We start from the raw sequence: 20,763 nt of genomic DNA, 5'->3' as shown, positions 1-20,763 counted from the left end.
CCTTGATGTTTTTTATTATTTAAATAAAACACGTCACGCGGATAGTTTGAAAAAAGCTGAGATTCTAACATGCAATTTGTAGAATGAATTCAATATTTGTTCTGATACAATTTTGTAATACTTATTTGATATACGTAGATGAACGCGTGCAACGAGAATATTGTATTTATGATCTATCACGTGATTCAGCTGATTTACTATAGTCAGAGTTTCATATATTTCTAAATTTCATGCAAAAGTAGATAATCAATTTTCGAATGAATAATGACATTACACCTACTATGAAATGGTAACAAAAAAAAAGTTCTAAAAACAAATACAATTTATTATCTATATTAAATATAAAAAAAAAAAAAAAGAAACATGAGAGACATATACTATTACACTTATCGACCTATAGGAAATATCACAGAAAAATTTACGACACGTACAGTTGTTGCGTTTAAAAAGATAACGAAAAGGACAAAAAAAATAGTTACGGTTGAAATAGAGTGCGGGGGAGGTTGGAGAAGAAAAAGAATGTTTTACGAGATATATATAGAGAAAGAGAGAAGAGAATAAAAAAAGAAGATGAAGAAGAAAAAAAAAGGGGGTGGCAAGAATCGTTCTGCAACAGGCTGCAGTAAGCAAAGCAAGCAAAGCAAGGAAGAAATCAACGGTGCATAGAGAAAATATTTGTCCGAAGGGAAAAGCAGCTAGTTCTAGAGTTCGTGAAGGAGTAATTACCGGGGTGACCTTGGGATCCATTCATCGTACGGGTCTTTAGTTATACGGCCGTATATAGGACGATGCCGGATTTGGTAGGCAAATGAGCCGAAATTGAGAAGCGCGGCTCGCACGAATCGACACGGAGACGTGTTTAAAGGGAGACAGATGAATAGTAATGGATGGGGGTAAGGGAAAGAGAGAGATAAAATGATCAGGGTAGTGGTGTTGTGGGGGGGGGGGAAAGCTAGTTGATGGAAAGCTTGTATTTTGTTCCGGTCAAAATACAAGTTTGAGGAACGAGTATCGGTAGGTTGCAATCATTTTCCCATTATTCAAGAACCGCAAAAAAGAATAAAAGAAGAGACTGAGGAAAGGAAGGAAGGAAGGAAAGGAAGAAGAAGAAAAAAAAAATAGGAGAACAACGGAACCCGCCCATTTCTATGGGTACCCTTCCCACTCCCGTAGCAATCACTCTAACGGAGCTTCGGGTCTTTGATACAAGACCACTTAGTCCTTTCGATTTTCGATGAGAGGATGATAGTGAGACCTCTTGAAACGTTTCCATGTGTACATATATATATATTGCTTCTTAATTATGTTCTCAAAGTGTGTAGGGTAAATTCCATTTGAACACCTCCTCGAAATATCTCAATATCTCGTTACTCGTATTATCGATAAGTAATCAGGATACCCTACAATCGATGATAACAGTCTGATAACAGAACAGAGAGTTCGCGAAAGCGTTGATAATAAATATTGGAAAAATACAAAAGAATGATAAAAATAATAATAATAAGATGTAAATGCAGAAATAGAAGAAGAGATACGAGAATCGTCTTAGCCGATCTCTCGTAGTGTGTCCGGTCGGTTGCTGGGCGCTGATTGGTCGGACACCGGCTACTGGACCCCGGTTGACCCTTAACCCCAACAAACTCGCTCCGCTTTATCGTCTGGAATTGCTGTGTTGGTTGGCGAGTTGGTACAACACAAGACAAGACAACACAACACAATACAATACAACGGCAAGTTGCGTGTTCTCTCTTTTACTCCGATCGTTGTTGGTGGAGATGATGATGATGATCATCATCATCATCATCATCATCATCATCATCATCTATCGGTGGGTGTGCGCTAGTAGCCTGCTCGAGATGAGAGAAAGAGAAAGAGAAAGAAAGAAAAGAAAAGAAAGAAAGAGAATGAACGAGTGAGTGATGAGGTGAAGCGAGGTGAAGTAAAAAAGAGAACATGAGTGTAAGTGTAAATGTAAGAGAAAGAGAAAGAGAGAGAGAGAGAGTCATATATATATATATGCACGCGACGACGCATTTATAAGAGCCCGTGTATTCTACTCGCGCGAACGGTGGGAGCGGAATTCTGTGCTGAGCGACAAACAATTGCCGCCAAGTGGCTTAATTGTAGCCAACTAAACAAATGTTCCAACGGTATATATATATATATATATAATATATCTTTCTCTCTCTCTCTCTTTCTCTCCCTCAACGTGTTCTTCTCTCATCTCCCTTTTTCTCTCCTTTTTTTTTTTTTGCTCTTCTTTTTTCTTTTTATTTTCTTTCTCCCTTCGAATCACCCCCTTCCCAACCCCCGCCACACTACCACAAGTAACAGCAGTAGCAGCAGTACAACTAACGCTACCCACCACTACCATTACCATTCCCTTCACCATCCCCCAACCCTTACCCTTTTTTCTCTCGTTCTTTCTCCCGTATCATTTTCGTTTCTTTTTTTGGGCTTCTTTCTTTTTTCTTTTTCTTTTCTTCCCCTTCTCGAAAACAAAACGACGTTGCTTTCCACGATCCAGGAACGCGATTCCAAACGTTTCCCCATTTTGTGTTTTTATTTTCTTATCATTTTTCTCAACTCCTCTTCTCTTCTTATAGGCCCGGTTTTCTTCAAGGCTTTCTCTCTTTTTATTATTTTTTTCTCGCAAACGCGTACACTCCTCCCCCTCGTTTATATCTGGCCTTCTTCTTTTAACATAGGTATCCTTTTTCTTTTTCTTTTGTTTTGTGTATTTTATTTGTTTGTTTTAATAACAAGTGGACGCGAATAATTCGTTCATATTCTTGCATATACCTTGGATAGATAACATTACGAGCATTAGATGATTATTCTTATGTGCAAGGATTTTATTTTCAAGAGGAGAATGAATGCAAGGGATGAGTGGTGTAAGGTGATGAAAGAATACGATTAAAATGGGGGCAAGGGGGAAACATTTTTCTTTTATTTTCTTTTCTTTTCTTTCCCGGTTGGACTCGTTTAATCGCGTCAACTTAAACGCGACCACTTGTATTATCTTGTATACATATATATATGTATAAGTTTTACATGTACGTGAGAGTTAAGAATAAAATGATGTTGTATGTTAGTAGTAGTATCATATCATATCCCAGCTTCCTCGAGAAACTCTATCGAGATCTCAAGATTTCCAAGGAAAGTTCTCTTCTACGCGTAAAATCATTTTTATTTTCTAACAAAGAGAAAATAAAGTTGCTGTTGTTTTTTTTTTTTTAAGACGTTCAAAATAATTGTCTCTCCTTGTCGGTAGAGTCTTTCTTTTTCTTTCTTTTCTTGTTTGTCATTACCATAACCCCATGTTCGTTTTAACAGTGAAGATATAGGAGGTGGACTACGCGGGGTCAGAATATTATTCTTGTTCTGTTGTTAAGTTGAAAGAAGATTTTCTCCAGTAAAGAAGAGCTTTTTGTTGGTTGCCACCCGACGAGTAGGTGTAGGTATACGACGAGTATCTCTCTTTCTCTCTTTTTCTCTCTCTCTCACAGACTACTGGGGCCGTGCCTCGTGCAGTGAGATTCCCATTTATCAGGGTACATCCGCCGGAAGTGGGGCGGCCCGTGCGTAGGTGAGAGACGAACAGAAAGAAAGAAAGAGACGAACAGAATGCTAAAGAACGAAACGAAACAAACCTACACTCCTTTACCGTGTTCCTTTTTATAGAAATAAAGAGAATACGAAATAAAATATATAAATGTGTGTGTTAGTGTGTGTGTCAGAACATGGAAAGAGAAATAGATTATTTACTTGTAATCAAAATCTACTTGTATAAGTGTTTTAACACCCAACTCTATGCAGAATTAGATTTCTCTTCGAATTTCAAATCGAAGGAGACCGAGGAGAACTCGGGAGGAAGAGGAAGAGAAGAAGGAGAAGGAAGAGAAACGGGGTGGGCAGGATTTAAAGCATTCAGCAACAGGTTGAAACGATCGGATGGTAACTGGTGGTGGTGGTGGTGGTGCTATTCGGGTGGAAACTCGCTATAATTGTCATTTCCAAGCCGGGCTGCGATCGATCATCGCAAACTTTTCCCTCGAGGACGATTCAAATAGTTGAATAGCGAGTCGCCATGTTTTTTTTTTGGTCTCCCTTTCTCTTTCTATAGTTAGAACACAAATTTGAACGATTCATCGATCGTTTCAATCGATAAATTAATTCTCTACTCATCTAGATATCTGATTTATTTTTCCCTTTGAATGAAATTAAAAAAAAACAAAACACGTTCGATTCTATATATTTTATTAATATCTCTTGTTAATTTGAATTCAAAAGTGAGGTTAGAGTTTTATTCCGGCCCTAACTTCAGTTGAATTCAAAAGTTAGGTTAGTTTCATTCTCTTCCTAACTTCAGTTGAATTCAAAAGTGAGGTTAGTTTCATTCCCGTTACTTATACAAGAAAAAGAAGAAGAAGAACTTATATTATTAGAATATACTTGTTTTTTTCTTTTCGATAGTTGCCTTAATAATCGGACGTGGAAAAAAAATATCGAGATATCTATTTCACGATTGTCAATAAATTCCAACGATTATTAAAACAGATTTACCTCTGCGTCTGGGTTTTATCTTCCACGACGTTAGATATATAATGCAATCGAGAAATTGAAATATTCTCGTACGATTATTTCTCTCTTTCTCTTTATTTAGTTGAGAAATAATGAAATATTCTGAAGAGAAGACAATTACTTTGAAAAATAATTTCTAAACTAAAAAATACGTTCACTTTCTTTCATCATTATCATTCTCATTCACATTTTCGTTCAATACGAAACTTAACCATTCGATACCTAATCCAACACATTTAAAAAGAAACAAACGAACATGTATCTTAATATACATACGAATGAGCTTTTAGCCAATTTCATAACGAACAATATATTTTCTTTTCTTTTCTTATGAAAAAATGAATAATGTACATTTTATGCGGTTTTCCCAGCGCATTTGTTTTACAAATTACCGGACGCCGGTCGTTTGACCATGCACACCACACGGTATAAATAGGTTTAACGTTTAACGTCTAAATTATTTGAAATAATTTACAATATTATCATATTGTTTAAAACAATTAATCAATCTATCATAATTCTTAAGTATTTCCTCTCTTTCTCTCTCTCGTATTACTTCTAATAATTATTCATACTCTCCTTCAAGTACGTTACAGTCTTCCTTACCTTTTTGTGGTCGCATATACACGTTTCTACAATAAATGATATCAACCTCTTTCCCTCTCTCTCTCTCTCTTTCTCTCTCTCCCTCTCAATTCTTTCATCCTCGTGTATATTCGTGTCCAGAGAGACTCGTCGGAATTTCTTGGTTACGTCAGCAGCCATACTTTTTACGTATTGAGGAGGGAAAGAGAGACCTGAGAGAGTAAGAAACAAAAAAAACACACAAAAAAAAATAAAAGTCGGACAGACAGAGAAAGATAGACAGACACACACACACACACAGACACACACACACACAGACATATAACGTATAAACGTAAGTATGTAGTAGGTAATATACATGTATCTGGAAATGGGCGTTAAAGTCAGAAGACCGTGGTGTGGTGGTGATGATGTGTGTTGGTGCTTCTTGTTTCTTTGCGTATGTATATGCGTTTGTATGCGTGTGTATGTGTACGAGAAATCTTTCTGGACCCCGACACGAAGTTTTGCCCGGTCGGTATCAATTGGCCGTGCTGTGCTCTCTGCGTTATATACCGGTCGACCTTCTAAAGTTGCAACATGAGACCTGACACAGATAGGAGAGGCTGCTGTGTTGCTGTTGTTGGCTGTTGGTTGTTGGTTGCTGTTGCCGTTATTGCTATTGCTACCTTCGTTGTCGTCCTCGTTGTGTTTCCTCCACTCTCACCAATAAACTTCTTTATATATTTATATATATGTGTGTGTGTGTGTTGTACGAGTGACTTACGAAACTTACGTGAGATACTCGGTGAGATCGTTTAACCGGTCGAACTCCGTTTGCTTTATAGATCGATTAAATCCCACTTTGTCGGTCAATCCGTTATCCTCTTCGATCTCATTTCACTTCTTTTCTTTTTTTTTATTTTAATTTATATTTTGTCATTGATAATTTTCTTTTATTTCGTTTTATTGTTATTTTTTTAATTACATATTGTATATACTATAAAATCGGATGCCTTCATGCCAAATACTTAAATAGGTATTCATGAAAGATTGATAGGTGGTCATTGGATAGCTCAATGAGTTAAGTAACCGTCTGAAAAGCTAAAGATCCTGGGTTCAAATCCCCGGTGGTACAGTTACTCCAACGGGTCGAATTTTTTCACGTATCTCACGATACTATAATTAAAGTATGATATAATAAAGCAAGGATTTTTAATTAAAGGGTCCTTTTTTATGAAAAAAAAAACAAATAAAATAAAATGCGAGGATATAAAATCTGATGATTGGTGGGTTCTCGCGAGAGAGTGTCTCCCCATCTTTCGATTATTTGTCAAGGAGTTTTTCTCTCAACTATTTCTCAACTTGCAGAAGCACCAAGAGAGTTGTTGTAAGTAATTTGCGTTTGGACAAACCGCAAGCCGCATTCTCCGGGCACACACTACTTACTGGACGTTTACGGACTCCCTTGATCCGGGCCAATAAAGTCCACGGCCATATCGCGGCTCTGTTGTGTGTTGTGTATTAAAGTATATCGTTTCAACGAATGCTTTTTTTTTTTTTAAAGCGAATAGAAAACTTTTCCATCGATTTCAAATATTATGCTATAAAAATTATTCTGCATACTATGCACAATACCATTATTTAACTAATTGTAAGTTTTAAATCGAACCTTTAGATTGTATAACATTTTCGTATTTCAAACACCAATTTGAATATTATTTCCATCTCGAGTCATTCGAGTTATGTGTAATTTAATAACGTTAATTGCTATTTATCCCTATTTTCCATCAAACCTCCTCCCCCTCCCCACACCCCTATTTTTCTTACTCTCTCTTTTCAATTCCATGAATTATGACAAACGATGGAAAATATATTATCGCGTTATATTTATTGTTTTATCCAAACATAAACGCAATTATCATTTTGTTCTACATCATTGGAAATTCTTCTTCCCTAAAATGATACAATCAAAATTGTTAATCTACGTATTTTATTTTATTTTATTTTGCTTTGGTTTTTATGGTCTCTTATTTTTTTAACCAACTGATTTTCTATTCTGTTACAGGAAAACATTTCGACCCCAGAGCCGGCTGATATATCCGAGGACGATCACTATTCAAGTGAGCAGAAATTATTTCTCGTTATTATAACGCGTATACACATTTTTATCTATGTATTTTTTCTAAAAATCTTTTTGTAATGCCACGCGTCAATTTAAATTTCAATCTCTCGATCGATAGCGAAACGTATATATCGCGAGGTATAATATTTTTTGATTTTTTTTTTTCTTCTTTTTTTTGAGGTAGAATATATTTACCATAGCAACTATTTCTCTTTATTTTCTATATACCATCCCTAGTGTTCGCGTAACATTGACTATTTCTATCTTCATCTATTTCTTTCTCTCACACTTTCCCTCCCTCCCACTTGCACCCCCTGTTTTCTCGGTTCAAATTGGGAATTGGGGATACCCGTTTTGGGAATTTGACCTCAATACTATGTGGCAGAGAATAGCGTTTCTGTACTATTGATTTAAACGTTATACAATTCCCCATAACCATATACGACATATTTCTAAAATCGTTCGATTAAATATATCTTTCATTCAAAAAATAAACTTTCTCATTCGAACTTACAAACGTATAAATTTATTTTAATATCGCTATAGTTCTGTGTTATTTTATTTTTCATATTTTATTTTACACATTGACGAGATACGAGACACACAAGTAACACACTCAACTGTCATATTTTTTTCGTAATATCATCATAATTACATCCCTTGAGAAAAAAAAATGATATTTTGATTCCCAAAGAATATATCTTACTACCCTTACAAAGAATTATTTCAAATCATTGATATACCCTTTTTCCATACATACTTATACATTAAGTTTAATACATAATTACACTAAAATATAAAACACACTCGGTTAAAGTATAAATATCAATAAACGTTACGTATTAGCGAATAGCAAGAGTACCATTGACGTATTAAGCTGTTATCCGGTAAAAAAAAAAAATAACCAACCCTCACTCCCACCCTACCTCGAAAAAAATGGTAAAAAAAGAAAAAAAAAAAAAAAAGGAGTAAAAAGAAAAAAAAAATCAATCCATGCGCTAGAATTCCCATTGATGAAAAGCTCAACGAAAGCCACTCTCCATTGCTTTTTTTTTCTTTTTTCTCCCTTCCCCTCTTTCTCTCTCTTTCTCTTCCGTTTTTCCCATACATACATACATACACATATACAATATATAGAGTAGATGGATGGGTTTTCAACCGGTAGGACGTTGTTAATCGCAACGTCGAATCCTACGGACACGGGTAATCAATAACGTAACGACGTTCGTGATCGATCGCAGTGATGACGTATCGAAAAGCCCTGCTGGTTGTTGGGTGGGATGTGGGCAAGGGCTTAGGGGGTGGTTGGGATAAATTATGACTTCGCGTTTTAGCGAAATTAATCGTTAAATAGGAATCATGATGAAATAATTCATTGACGAATCCTAAAATTCAGTTTCCCCATTTATCCGCATGATTTCTTCTTCAACTTAAACAAACCCAAAAACCCCCAAACCCCCCTCCATTATTATCTATTTGTATCATTCTCTTTTTAGATGAATATTAATTCCTCCCCCCTCCACCCTCCACCCCCCCTCCTCTTCACCAACACCATCACCACTACCATCCCTTTTCATCCTCTCCTCGTTTCAGTTGGTCGTCCTCTGTCACTTACGATTAACCTAATGCGCGGCATACTAATCTTTGCCATTAGACCTGTTGCATTGTTAAATACATCCAATGAAGTAGTAGTAGTAGTAGTAATAGTAGTAGTAATAGTAGTGGTAGTATCCCCAAAATTAATTCCTATCCTCTCGTTGTCACTACTGTGCGATCAATTTAGCAATAACTAACTAATTATTGTATTCCGTGTGGATTATTATACGAATACGGTTTTATGAGAGTAAGTTAGTACGTTGCAAGAGAGAGAGAGAGAGAGAAGGAAGGAAACAAGGAAGGGGGAATGTAGTAATCATAAATTCCTATCGTATCGTAATTTCTTTTTTATTTCGTTTCTTTTTTTTCTTTTACGCGAAAAAAGTGGTATACCCAATTAATTGTAAGTTATATTATTGATATGATATTATTGTTTAAAATATATCAATCAGTTGCATTACCGATCGAGAGAATAATACAACAAAATTGTTGTATAATTAAAAATAAAAAGAACACTTGTCGATGAATGTTTCAGAATATTTGTTTTTTTTTCGAAAAAGTATAATCTAATAAGAAATGTCTAACCGAAAAATAACAAAAAGAAAAACAATATATATGCAAAAGTTTAACGGGGGGAATGTAATAAAAAGAAATCAGATAATTGTTTTAATAGAATTGAAAAAAAAAAAAGAAAAATAAAAGAATAGGAATGGAATGGAATGGAAAAAAAAAAGAATTGGCAAAATGAAACGTTTGTAATTTCCGGCAGGCGCGCTCATGAAAGACGCGGATAAGCTGAAGCTGATGCTGCTTGCGTGGAATTATAATCTTCAACAGCAGGCACAAGCTCAGGCACAGGCACAGGCACAGGCACAGGCTGCTAACGCTGCCCTATCGCCTAATAACTCTTCGACAACCACGGCCACCACAGTTGGCACACCTGTCACCAGCCAATCGACCATTTCCACGGCAAACAACACCATTAACAACTCCACTCTTACAGGTAACAACCAACAACAACAACCTTATTACATCCTATCTTACTTTTCTTTAATATCTTTCTTTATTTCTTTCTTTGTCTAGTTTTTTTCTATTTTTTTATACATGCAACAGGAACTTACTACTACGATCGTATTAGTTCTGTCTTTATTTAGCATTCACTTTTTCCTTATTCTTCTTATTCTTTTTATTCTTATTGACCTTTCCTCTCTCTTCTCATTATCCTTGCGAGATGCAACCATTCTCTTCTAGATAGATAGATAGATAGATAGATAGATAGATAGATAGATAGATAGATAGGTATTTACTCTAGCTGTTTGTTTTTTCATCTTTTCTCTCTTTCAATTTTCTCTATCATTTTCTTTTTCTTTTTTTCTTTTTCTTTCCCCCATACAAATATTCTCTTTTTTTGTTTTTTCGGTTTTATAGTAAAAGTATTTCAATGTGATCGTTAGAATATGTCAACTATTTGATCATTAAGTATCATACCTCCCCCACCCACTAGATTGAATCAGATTTTAACACTTTATATGTGTGATCAAATAAAGATCTTTCTATTAATAGTATAATACTAGATTATATAATTGACTATTCTGAGTATTTCGATGGATATCGTTAATCATCAAACGATTGCACTCGTGTTAATGAGAATGCAACAATTTATATTATTGAAAAAATTATAAGAAAAACGTATAATATAATATTATTCTGCCGTTATGTTATTTCGGATTTGTCCTAAAAAGAAGAAAAACAAAAATCAACAATAACTCTTACGTAATATTTAAATTATATTATATTTTTTCCTTACGAATGTGCATGAAAAAAAATAATTTGACGTTAAGATAATTATTAATGTTTGAAAATATAAATGATAAAAATAATAATGTATAAATTTAATTGTAAACGTTATCGTGTAAAATTTACTATTACGTTTCGAGAATTTGATCATTCGAGTTTGCTATACTCGCATAAGCGAAGAACGGGTCTCGCGAGTAGTTAGCCGGGGCCAAGGTGTACCAGCTCTTTGCCTTGCTAAGTTTTGTCATCGAGCTTGGCGTAACTGATAGTTCGTCGTATTTTCCTGTCGAGACAGCAAAAGAAAGAAAGAAAGAAAGAGAGAGAGCAACACAAAAAAAAACCATCATTCTATTTTTAACAAGGTCCAAGATTTTCTACGAACGAAATGTTGCCCAACCTTTAATGATTAATCCAATCCACGTAAAAAGAATTTAAATAATAATCAAAACTATAGTTTTTGATTATTACAAACGAATAATAAAATAAACCAAACAAGATATCCAAGAATAATATTATCAAAGTTCAAAACTTCATGTTAAGGATAGGGTGAGTGGGGTGTGTGGGAAGGGGGAGAGCATGGGGTATTGGGAAGAAATTTCCAATGCAAATAATTCCCCTTTCTCTTCCCCCTGCTCTCCCCCTTTCTCACTCTCTCTCTGTTTCTTCTTCCTTTTTAACTTATCATTTTGATATCAATGTGTGTTTCGTTAAAAAGAAATGAAATGTCAGAAGGAAGGAATGTCGGACAAACCTTGATTCTTCCTATTCACGAGTAGTAGGCACCGTTCATCGGGTACATCATCATGGTACCGCGATTATTCGTCTACGGTGTTCAGTTAGGTGAGGTTGCGGAAGGATAATTCACAATCTTTTATATATCTTTCTCTTTCTCTACCTTTCCCCCGTTTTTCTTGTATACACACGCACTAGTGTGGTATCCCTTCTTTCCCTGTTGCCCCCCCCATCCTCCTCTGGGTCCCCTTTGTACGTCTCTTACGCCTCTTTCATGTATCTTCCCTGGCGGCTATTCGAAAACTGGTTTTCAAGCGGGCCTTCTATATATCTCAGCAGACGTGGTCATTGCGTAATGATCCGGGCAAGCAAGCAAGCAAGCAAGCAAGCAAGAAAGCAAGCAACTATCAGGGCCCCGTAAGATGCGGCAGATGGTTTTACCCCTACTCTAAAACCCCACCTCTCCCCAGTCCACCTGAGAACACCCCACCCCACCCCAGTACACAGTACACCTACCTACTTCTCATCTTTTTCCTCTTATTCCTTCCGTAACCTTCTTGCACTATCGTCTAGGCGACTATCTCTTCTTCTATTTTCAAGATGACCATTCGTTCGTTCGTTCGATTCGTCGTACGTCTTCTCGCGCAAGATTCTTTCCAACCACCACCACCACCACCATCATCATCATCAGCAGGCACCAGCATCACCAGTACCACCAGCATCACCAGCACCTTCTTTTTATTATTATTATTTTTCTGCTTCTGCTTCCCTCCCCTTCATTTTCTACGTCGTCTTCTCTTTATGGACCGGGGCACCTCCTCCTCCTCCTCCTCATCCTCCTCCTCCTCCTCCTCGTCCACCTTCTTCTCGCTTACCTTACCTTACTTTACCTTACCTTACCTTCCCTGCCCCTCCCTGCCCCTCTTCGTTCTCTTTATCCTTCCTCCTACTCCTTTCTCGTACGTAGGTAAGGTATGTTCGATGTTAGGTACTTTCACGCTACCGAAGCTATGACTACAACTAAGATGACAATCTTTTTCGTTCGTCCTTCTCGGCAAAACTCAAAATCGTCAACGTTTCTTTCTGCTATACGACAAACGATACGATCTATCAATGATTTTTCTTCGATGATTCTTCTTACTATGACTAATGCAAGAAATTCATAATAATTGATTTTGTTTATTTTTCTATTCTTTTATCTTTTTATTCATTTGTCATAGGATATGAGATAGTTTACATCTCAATTTGATACATCATATATATATTAATTATTTATATCTATTGATTCGTATTAATTTGTTCATAAATCACGAATGATTATTAACGAAAAATGTTATCTAATACACACTAGACCAAAAGATAGTATTTTGTTTGTTTTGTTTTTTTAAAATCGCGAATAGAACAACAACAAGAATTAATAAAGAATGGTAAGTAACTCGGATCAGCAAATTTTCTCATTATGATTCGAGAAAAGTCAGTATGGTGTAAAAAGCTTATCGCATTTCTTCCCTGCTTGGGAGAGATGGTGGTGGTTGGGGGAGGGGGGATTTAGTGGCGGCAGCTATTCAGAGTTCTCTTCAGTGAAGTGGTTGAAAGAAGATAAAGAAGAGAAGTAGTAGAAAAAGAAGAAGTGGTACCTACTACTACTACTACTAGTAATAGTAATAGTAGTAGTAGTAACCGAAGAGGGAAGGGTGAAGGAAGTACTCGTGTGGGTTTGCAACTCGTTGTTGGGTGGGGTTCAGTCTGTCGACTGATTTCAGGTTCAAGCTGGCAGCCCGAAGGCGGCCAAGAAACTGGTGAGTTCAGCAGGAACGGGGCTGCCAGTGGTATTGGGATTGGTAACCGGCTTTCTAGCCGGTCAGCCTAGCTAGCTGACTAGCTGACTAGCTAACTGACTAGCTAGCTAACTGGTCGACCTAGGCAGGATTCTCCTACGTACGTTGCAGTACCCTGTTCTTCCTTCCTTTCATTCTTCCTTTCTTACTTTCCTTTCCTTTCGTTTCCTTTTCCTTTTCTTTTGTTCATATATTTGTGCATCTTATTCTTCTTCCTACTCTGTTGGATTATGTTTCTTCAACGTGTTGTATATATCCGAGGGCAGAAACCCCAAGAGTCCATCTACCAGCCCTTTAGGTTAACCTTCTATTTCTTCTTCCTTCTTCCTTCTTCTACACATATATATCGGTTGTGTAGAAGATACTTTAAAGAATCTCCAGGGCCGTTTCAAATGAAAGAAAGAAACTATGGTGGTAGTAACGCATGTTATACACCTCCTGGAGCGGCTTCGGGTCCAGTTGCTGTTGGTGTTGATGTTGCTGCTGCTGCTGTTGCTGGTCAGTTTGCTTGCTTCGTAAGGAGGACCTTAGCTTACTGGTTCTACCGGAATCTTCTTAGAAAGATACGAGCTTAGCATCCGTATATTCTCATGTTGGTAGAATATCAAAAATCGTTTATCTTTGACGGGACTGCTTGTCAACTAGTACAGGTTTTCTAACGTTTTATATCTTTTCTATATTTTCTTTTATTTTTATTTTTCTATATAATATATAAAAGAATGATTAATAATTATTAGATACTTTTCTAAACTCTATTATTTATATTTGATCTTACAATTTTTAGAAGTTTTATCTCATTGGACTAACTTGTCGTCTTGTTAAACTTGTTAACCTTTTCGTTAATAATAAAACACATAAAATACGCTAACAAAAATTCTAATATCATTTTAAATGATTATATATCTATAAACGATTAATAATCAAAATATTTTCAATTAAAAAAATTAAACCTAATCAACCTATTTAAAGATAGATCAAAAAATCATGATATTGTAAACAAAAACTTATTATCATATCGAAAGTTAAGTTTTCTATTCGGACAGTCCTGGGAACACGAGTTTAAAGTCAAACGAGTAGGAATCAGGTAGCATGGTTTCCCCATGGGGGCACTCCCTCTACCAGCTAGAATCGAGTACGCGAATCCATGGAACACCTCTCTCGTCCGGCAACGATTCCGTACTTGTCCTCCAAGACGACCTCGTGAAAGCATCTTTAAACCGCGTACGTTCTCTCTTAGCTCGAATCGAACGGTGATAGAGGTCTCCCGTTCCTCCTCCCCGCAAACCTCTCTGTCCCCGTAACTCCTACTATCCCCCTTTCCCCAGCCCCCTTAACCCCCTAACCCTCCGCCTGCCACCTCATCCATCTTCCACCTCTTTTCAATCGTCGCTTTTATTCCACGTAGAAAAGATATCCTCTTGAGCTCATTATGGCTTTTGGGAACAGGTCAGCTTGTTTTCGAGATCGTTTTTTACCTGTCCAGTTCGTTAAACGTTCATAGTTATTCGTATTTTGTACCAATTAGACGTAAATTTTGTTTATTCTATTTATTTGTTATAATTTTCTAATCGTAGGTATAAGGTAATAAGAATTGGCGTAATAAATGATCTAGGAGTAATTGGGTAAAGGGTTAACGTTTAAATATATGTTTAATTATATTAACAATGTTAATTAATTGATTTTGTTTCATAGAAATGTTGTTCATTGATTGATCCTAATAGAGTAATATAATCCTATAGGTATATATATATGTATTGCAAAACAAAATAAGAAGAGTATCTTGATATAATTTCGAAAGTCCAAAAAAACAGGACTAATGAATTATTAATAAACGTTAAAGAAGTATAAAAAAAAAAAAATAGAAAGGAATGAAAGAAAATTTATTTAGAGTTTATTTATTCGAACAGAACAGCCTTAGAAAGTTAGTTTTAGCATTGGTGAAACGTTCCAACCAATCTTCTTCTTCCTTCGATTCTTGCGAAAGGAGGACGACGACTACGACAACTACGATAAAATGGTGTTCCTTAATAAAACGTGACACACGGTATAACGAAATAAAGAAATGTTGTCGTTGATTATTTACAGACGTACGGAATGGTTCGACAGAGTTGGTGGATATGCCAACAGGTACGGTGCCAAGTTTGGGCACCGTGGCTGGTGTTGGCAGCGAAGACATGGCCTCGCTATGGGCATCATATGCTATGGGATTGAAGAAGACACCACCACCAGCTTCCTCGGCTACGCCTTCGCGTTCCGATCGCGATCGAGAATCCAGTCCGGCTGGTGAAGGTACGGGGAGTGCCCATGATGAAACTAGTAGCAGTGGGAACAAGGAGGACGAGGATGACGACGACGAGGACGTTGATGAGAGGTTGGATCCAAGACATCACGATCCTGAACGTCTCAAAGCGTTCAATGTAAGTCCTTTTATCGATTGTAAATATTTCTTTTCGATTCTCATCAATTGGGATCACGATTTGTTTTCGGATTTTAATCTTTTCTAATCATGAATTGATGAAATAAAATGGTACAAGTCAAGAAAGTATAATAATATTATATTAGAATTATTTTCAATTTGATTTTATAATAAAACTCGAGACTCGGATCTCAAATTTTCTTGACAAATCTTCTCTTTGGAAAAGTATAATTTTTCGCATCACTGTTGTGATGTCATCAGCATTTGCCAAATTGTTTTGAATACGACATCAATCTCTGATGTTATCGATATTTGATTGATAGTTTTTAGCATGACACCAACCTTGTGGTGCTACCGGACGTCATAGAGATTATTATAAAAGAAAATGTTTAGCCTAAGCTTTGACGATGACGAGGATGAGAATGACGACGGTAGTCATTGGTTCGAGTTAGTCCTGGTTACGTCGAGTAGCCAGAGAGAGGCAACTTCTTAATTAATTACAATTAGTTTAATAGATGCCCTCCCTTTGGGTCACCCCACCACTGAAATAAAAAAACACTACCACTATCGTCATATATATATATATATATAGTATGTTTTACCATTACACCATCATCATCACCATCACCACCATCGCCATTACAGAGCATTGTCGTTAAATTCTTAATTCTTCGAGCATTCGTTGGCGTTCACGAAAAGCGAACGTTTCGTTTCGTTTAGTTTAGTTTAGTTTAGTTCATTTCATTCATTTCCTAACCTCCAATTTGGTTGATTCATTCATTCATTCATTCATTTATTTCCTAACCTCAAATTTATTTTGGTTAATGTTTTGCGGCAGATGTTCGTGAGATTATTCGTCGATGAGAATCTAGATCGTATGGTGCCCATATCTAAACAGCCTAAAGAAAAGATACAAGCAATTATCGACAGTTGCACCAGACAATTTCCAGAATTTGCCGAAAGGGCGAGGAAAAGGATCAGGACGTATTTGAAAAGTTGTAGGAGAAATAAACGTGGCAGGGAAGGTGCACCCTGGGATGCGGTAAGCCTAATATTATCTTTTATCAATAACAACAACAACAACAACAAAGAATTAAAAAACAATATTATAATTAATATTATGTTTTTCAATAACGTGTCTTGTTATATTCATTTGAAATCATTTTTTCCCCCGATCAAAATTGTTGATTATTATTATTTTACAGGCTAGACCAACACCAGCACATTTGACCTCGGTACAGGCTGAACAAATTTTAGCAACGGCCTGCGAAAACGAAAGCGACAACGCTAAACGTATGAGGGTCGGTCTTGAACCAGTATCACAACCTATGCCAACACTTCCGGCTGCAACGGTAAGTTAATTCGATTATTTTTTTTCAACGAATGATTTATATATATATACATATATATATATATATATATATATATATATATATGTGATGGTTATATATTATAGATACATTCGATTGATTTTTTTTCAATTTTTAACACGTAACAACAAGACGCATTGTTGCTGTTGTTAAAGCAACGTTTTATAAATTATTATAAATATGGTATAAATAATCGAATGACCCCATACATTATTTCTCCCCCATAAGATCGATGATGTCTATTCTTGTTTTGAATGAATAATGAAAATGAAAAATTAAATACAAATAGTATATTTATAAATTCACGTTATGTGTTAATCATATAACTGAATTTCATAGGTAGCATTCTTATAACACGATAAGAAAAATTCTGACAAATCTTTATAGAAACATCACTCTTGTATAACATGATTTTTACTGTTAACATATTTTAAAAAATTAAATTATTTTAAAATAATAAACTCCAGGTAGGTCTCGCATACAAAACAACATTTATTAGAAAACCTATCTACCCTTGTTATAGAAAAGACTTTACCTATATTTAATAAAGATCAATTATTTAACAAATAAATTTATAACAATCCAATAGAATATATATATATTAATATTTCTATAATCAACAATAATTACAAAGAAAATAAATTTACAAATATATATCAACAAATATCGTAATACTTTCGTTTTAAATGTTAAGTATAGATACCAGGTGATAAAATCTAACTAATGAAAACAAAAAAAAAAGAAAAAACAAGTAAGAAAGAATGAAAGATTGGTACATTTTCTTGAAACTAATATACAAGTCGTATGATATCGGTAGGGGGAACGATTGACGATATATGGAAAACAGAATGATGATGAAAGAGAGGTTGGGATGGGACGGGGTGTAAGGGGGGTAGGGAGGCAAAGGAGCTCCTGCGCAATGTTTCAAACCGATATATATATATATATATATATATATATAAAATAAATATATATGTACGTATGTACGTGAAACGAAGCTAGCTAGGATTGATATAGGTACAGCGAGGGCACTGATAACCCGGAGGTCGCGCACCTCTCCCACTCTGTTGCAATAATACGTACAACACACGCACAAACAACAGACAGACAGACAGACAGACACGATCAGAGACTTTGACACATGCCACCGCGTCGATATAATTATTATTATTATTTATTTATTTATTATTATTTAATAATAATAATTCAATTAATTATTTCTATAGTCCAAAAATAAAATTATTAATATTGTGTTGTGTGTTTTTATAATTTTCACGTTGTCTTATGTTAATCATTGTTACTTTATCGTTAAAATAACATATGAAATAGAACAAAAAATTAGACAAACATAGGAGAGAAGAAAAAAGTATATTACATTGAAATTATCTTTAGTGTTTAATGGGAAAACCTTTCGAAACGTTTATTGTGACACGTTTTATTATCATTGTTTAGAATATGATTATTTTATTTTACACTCTGATATTATGTTTAAATCAAATTAGGTTTAGGCTCGCGGACAGGGGGTGTTCATTTTTATTCACAATTTTCGTACAATCTTTTGTATTTTATTTTATATATATATGTGTGTGTGCGTGTATGGGATTATATTTTATTTCGATGTATCACGATTGGATCGAATAATATTTGCCAAAGAAAATATAATCGGATAGAATACTTCCGTTATATTATTATTATTATTATTATTTGTCTCTATTCTCGTTGTTCGAATATGTTTGGAATATTTTTTGTTCTTCCTTCTCCCACCTCTCTCTCTCTCTCTCTCTCTCTTTTTATTCTTTCTTACAACAATCGAACTTCTTTGTTTTTTTTTTGTTCATTTTACCTTTCATTCTTTCAAACGTTACACACCCATAAGAAGTGTTATGCATTTCATTACACTACACCATAGGTAAACTTCTTCTTCTTTTTCCTACCCATTCTGGTGGTACATATGAACATGACCAAAAAAAAAACAGAATAAAAAGAAATAAAGAAAGAATAAGAGAAGGGGACAAAAAAGCACAAGCAAAAGCAAAGAAAAAAAACAACAAGAAGAAACATATAGAAAGTAAGAGGATGATATTCCTTCTACTCTTGGAAATAGTTGCAGAGAAGAATCTTCTTCTTCTTCTTCTTCCTCTTCATCTTCTGTTTCTTCCTTCTTCTTCTTCATCTTCAGAAAAAGAAGAAGTTGGAAGCTTTCTATACATCGTGGCGCGAAGCAACTCGCCGACTTGGACTTATCTACTTTGAAAATCCCTGCCGAGTGTAGCGATAACCTCTCTGCCGACCTGAACCATTAAGGAGAAGACCTCTATATATATATACATACACATATATACATATATATACATACATATACATATATATAATATGAAGCCAAGAGAAGTCCGTGCACGGACACGGCTATCTCCCGTGGCCACCTATATAATTGACGTCAACGCACACTGCGTGCCTTTCATAAAAACACCTCCCTACATCCTCCCCCCTTCTCCTCCCTAACCCCCTTTCCTCTTCCCCTCCCCTCATTACCCCTTTCCCACCCTCTTCAACCTCATCTTTTTCTTCCTCTTGGAAATTTCATTCCTACTACTACTACTACTACTACTACTACCTACCACTACTACTTCTTATCTTCCCCTTTACCCCCCCCCCTCAAACCCCTTCACCTTTTTCTTCTTCTACTTATTTTTCTCTTATTTTCTTATTTCTGTTTCGATCTTCTCATCATCGTTCTCGAACTCCTCAACCGATGTTCTTCTTCTTCTTATTCTTCTTCTTCGTCAGTTCAGTCATCCGTTTCCGTGGTAGGAAACGTTAAACCACGTCGGCACCCAACACTCTACTACTACTACTTTTCTTTTTTTTTGTCGTCTTCTTTTTATTCTTCTTTAGGTCCAGCTCCTTTACCTCTCCCCCGTCAGTTCGTTCTTTCATCTCTCTCTCTCTTTCTTCCTCTTATTTACCTCACCCCCTTGTTCTTACAAATGTATATATACCACTCCCGTTATTTTATCCCACGGCTCCTTTTATTTCTCTTTTCTTTTCGTTTCGTTTCGTTTTTTTTTTCGTCTAAGTTCTTCCTGTCCTCTTGGAATTACACCATCGATGTTCTACTTCACGATATCCCCCACCCCCATACAATTCTATTTCATTTCTCCCCTGTTCGTTCTTTTCCCTTTCGTTCGAACGAAAAAGGTTTGGTGAAACGGATCCACGTTAATTATTAACCTTTTAGTTAAAAAAAATGCTATGATTATTTTGATTTCGTTCTCGTTTTCCTTCCATATTAAATATATGTATGTATATGTATATATGTGTATATGTAATAAAAGATAGTAAAAGGAATATAAAGTGAGAAACGATGTGATTATTCTCATTCTCGATCACATTGTCGTTATCAATTGCGTGCGCGTGCTCTTGACGGTGTATACGAATCGAAAGGGGGGTTAAAGGGGAGGAATGTGAGGGAAGAAAAAGAAGAAGAAGAAGAAGAAGAAGAAGAGAGGTAGAAGTGGAAAAGAGGAAGGAATGAATTGTGGTGGGCACGTTTAGTAGACGCGTTAAGACCATCGGTGCGATATTAACTCGGCTCGTTTAAGTTGGTTATATCGATGTTGTTGTTGTTGTCAAATGATCGATAGTATTCTGATTAATATTCAACCGATTTGTGATGATTCGATAAAGTTGTTAACACTTTTACTTCGAAACGATACATATATATATATATATATATATATA

The 20,763-nt window shown here is 35.7% G+C and overlaps 1 protein-coding gene across 4 annotated transcripts in view; it reads left to right on the top strand.

Annotated features, from left to right (window-relative positions):
* LOC106792179 (nucleolar protein 4-like) overlaps positions 1 to 20,763 on the top strand; it is a 62,695-nt gene that overhangs the window by 38,008 nt on the left and 3,924 nt on the right. For all 4 annotated transcript variants that reach the window (XM_014758397.1, XM_014758396.1, XM_014758395.1 and 1 more), the window contains 5 exons: positions 7,217 to 7,271; positions 9,639 to 9,872; positions 15,322 to 15,653; positions 16,491 to 16,694; positions 16,858 to 17,004. In XM_014758397.1, the coding sequence (XP_014613883.1) occupies positions 9,647 to 9,872; positions 15,322 to 15,653; positions 16,491 to 16,694; positions 16,858 to 17,004 (909 nt within the window). In that variant the 5' untranslated portion in view covers positions 7,217 to 7,271; positions 9,639 to 9,646. The remainder of the gene's footprint in view (positions 1 to 7,216; positions 7,272 to 9,638; positions 9,873 to 15,321; positions 15,654 to 16,490; positions 16,695 to 16,857; positions 17,005 to 20,763) is intronic.

This window comes from Polistes canadensis, unplaced genomic scaffold, assembly GCF_001313835.1.
Source record: "Polistes canadensis isolate GaletaPanama2010 unplaced genomic scaffold, ASM131383v1 scaffold_387, whole genome shotgun sequence".
In the NCBI taxonomy this organism is placed as follows: domain Eukaryota; kingdom Metazoa; phylum Arthropoda; class Insecta; order Hymenoptera; family Vespidae; genus Polistes; species Polistes canadensis.
The sequence above is the reverse complement of the archived record's forward strand: the minus strand, read 5'-3'. Positions and strand labels throughout refer to the sequence as shown.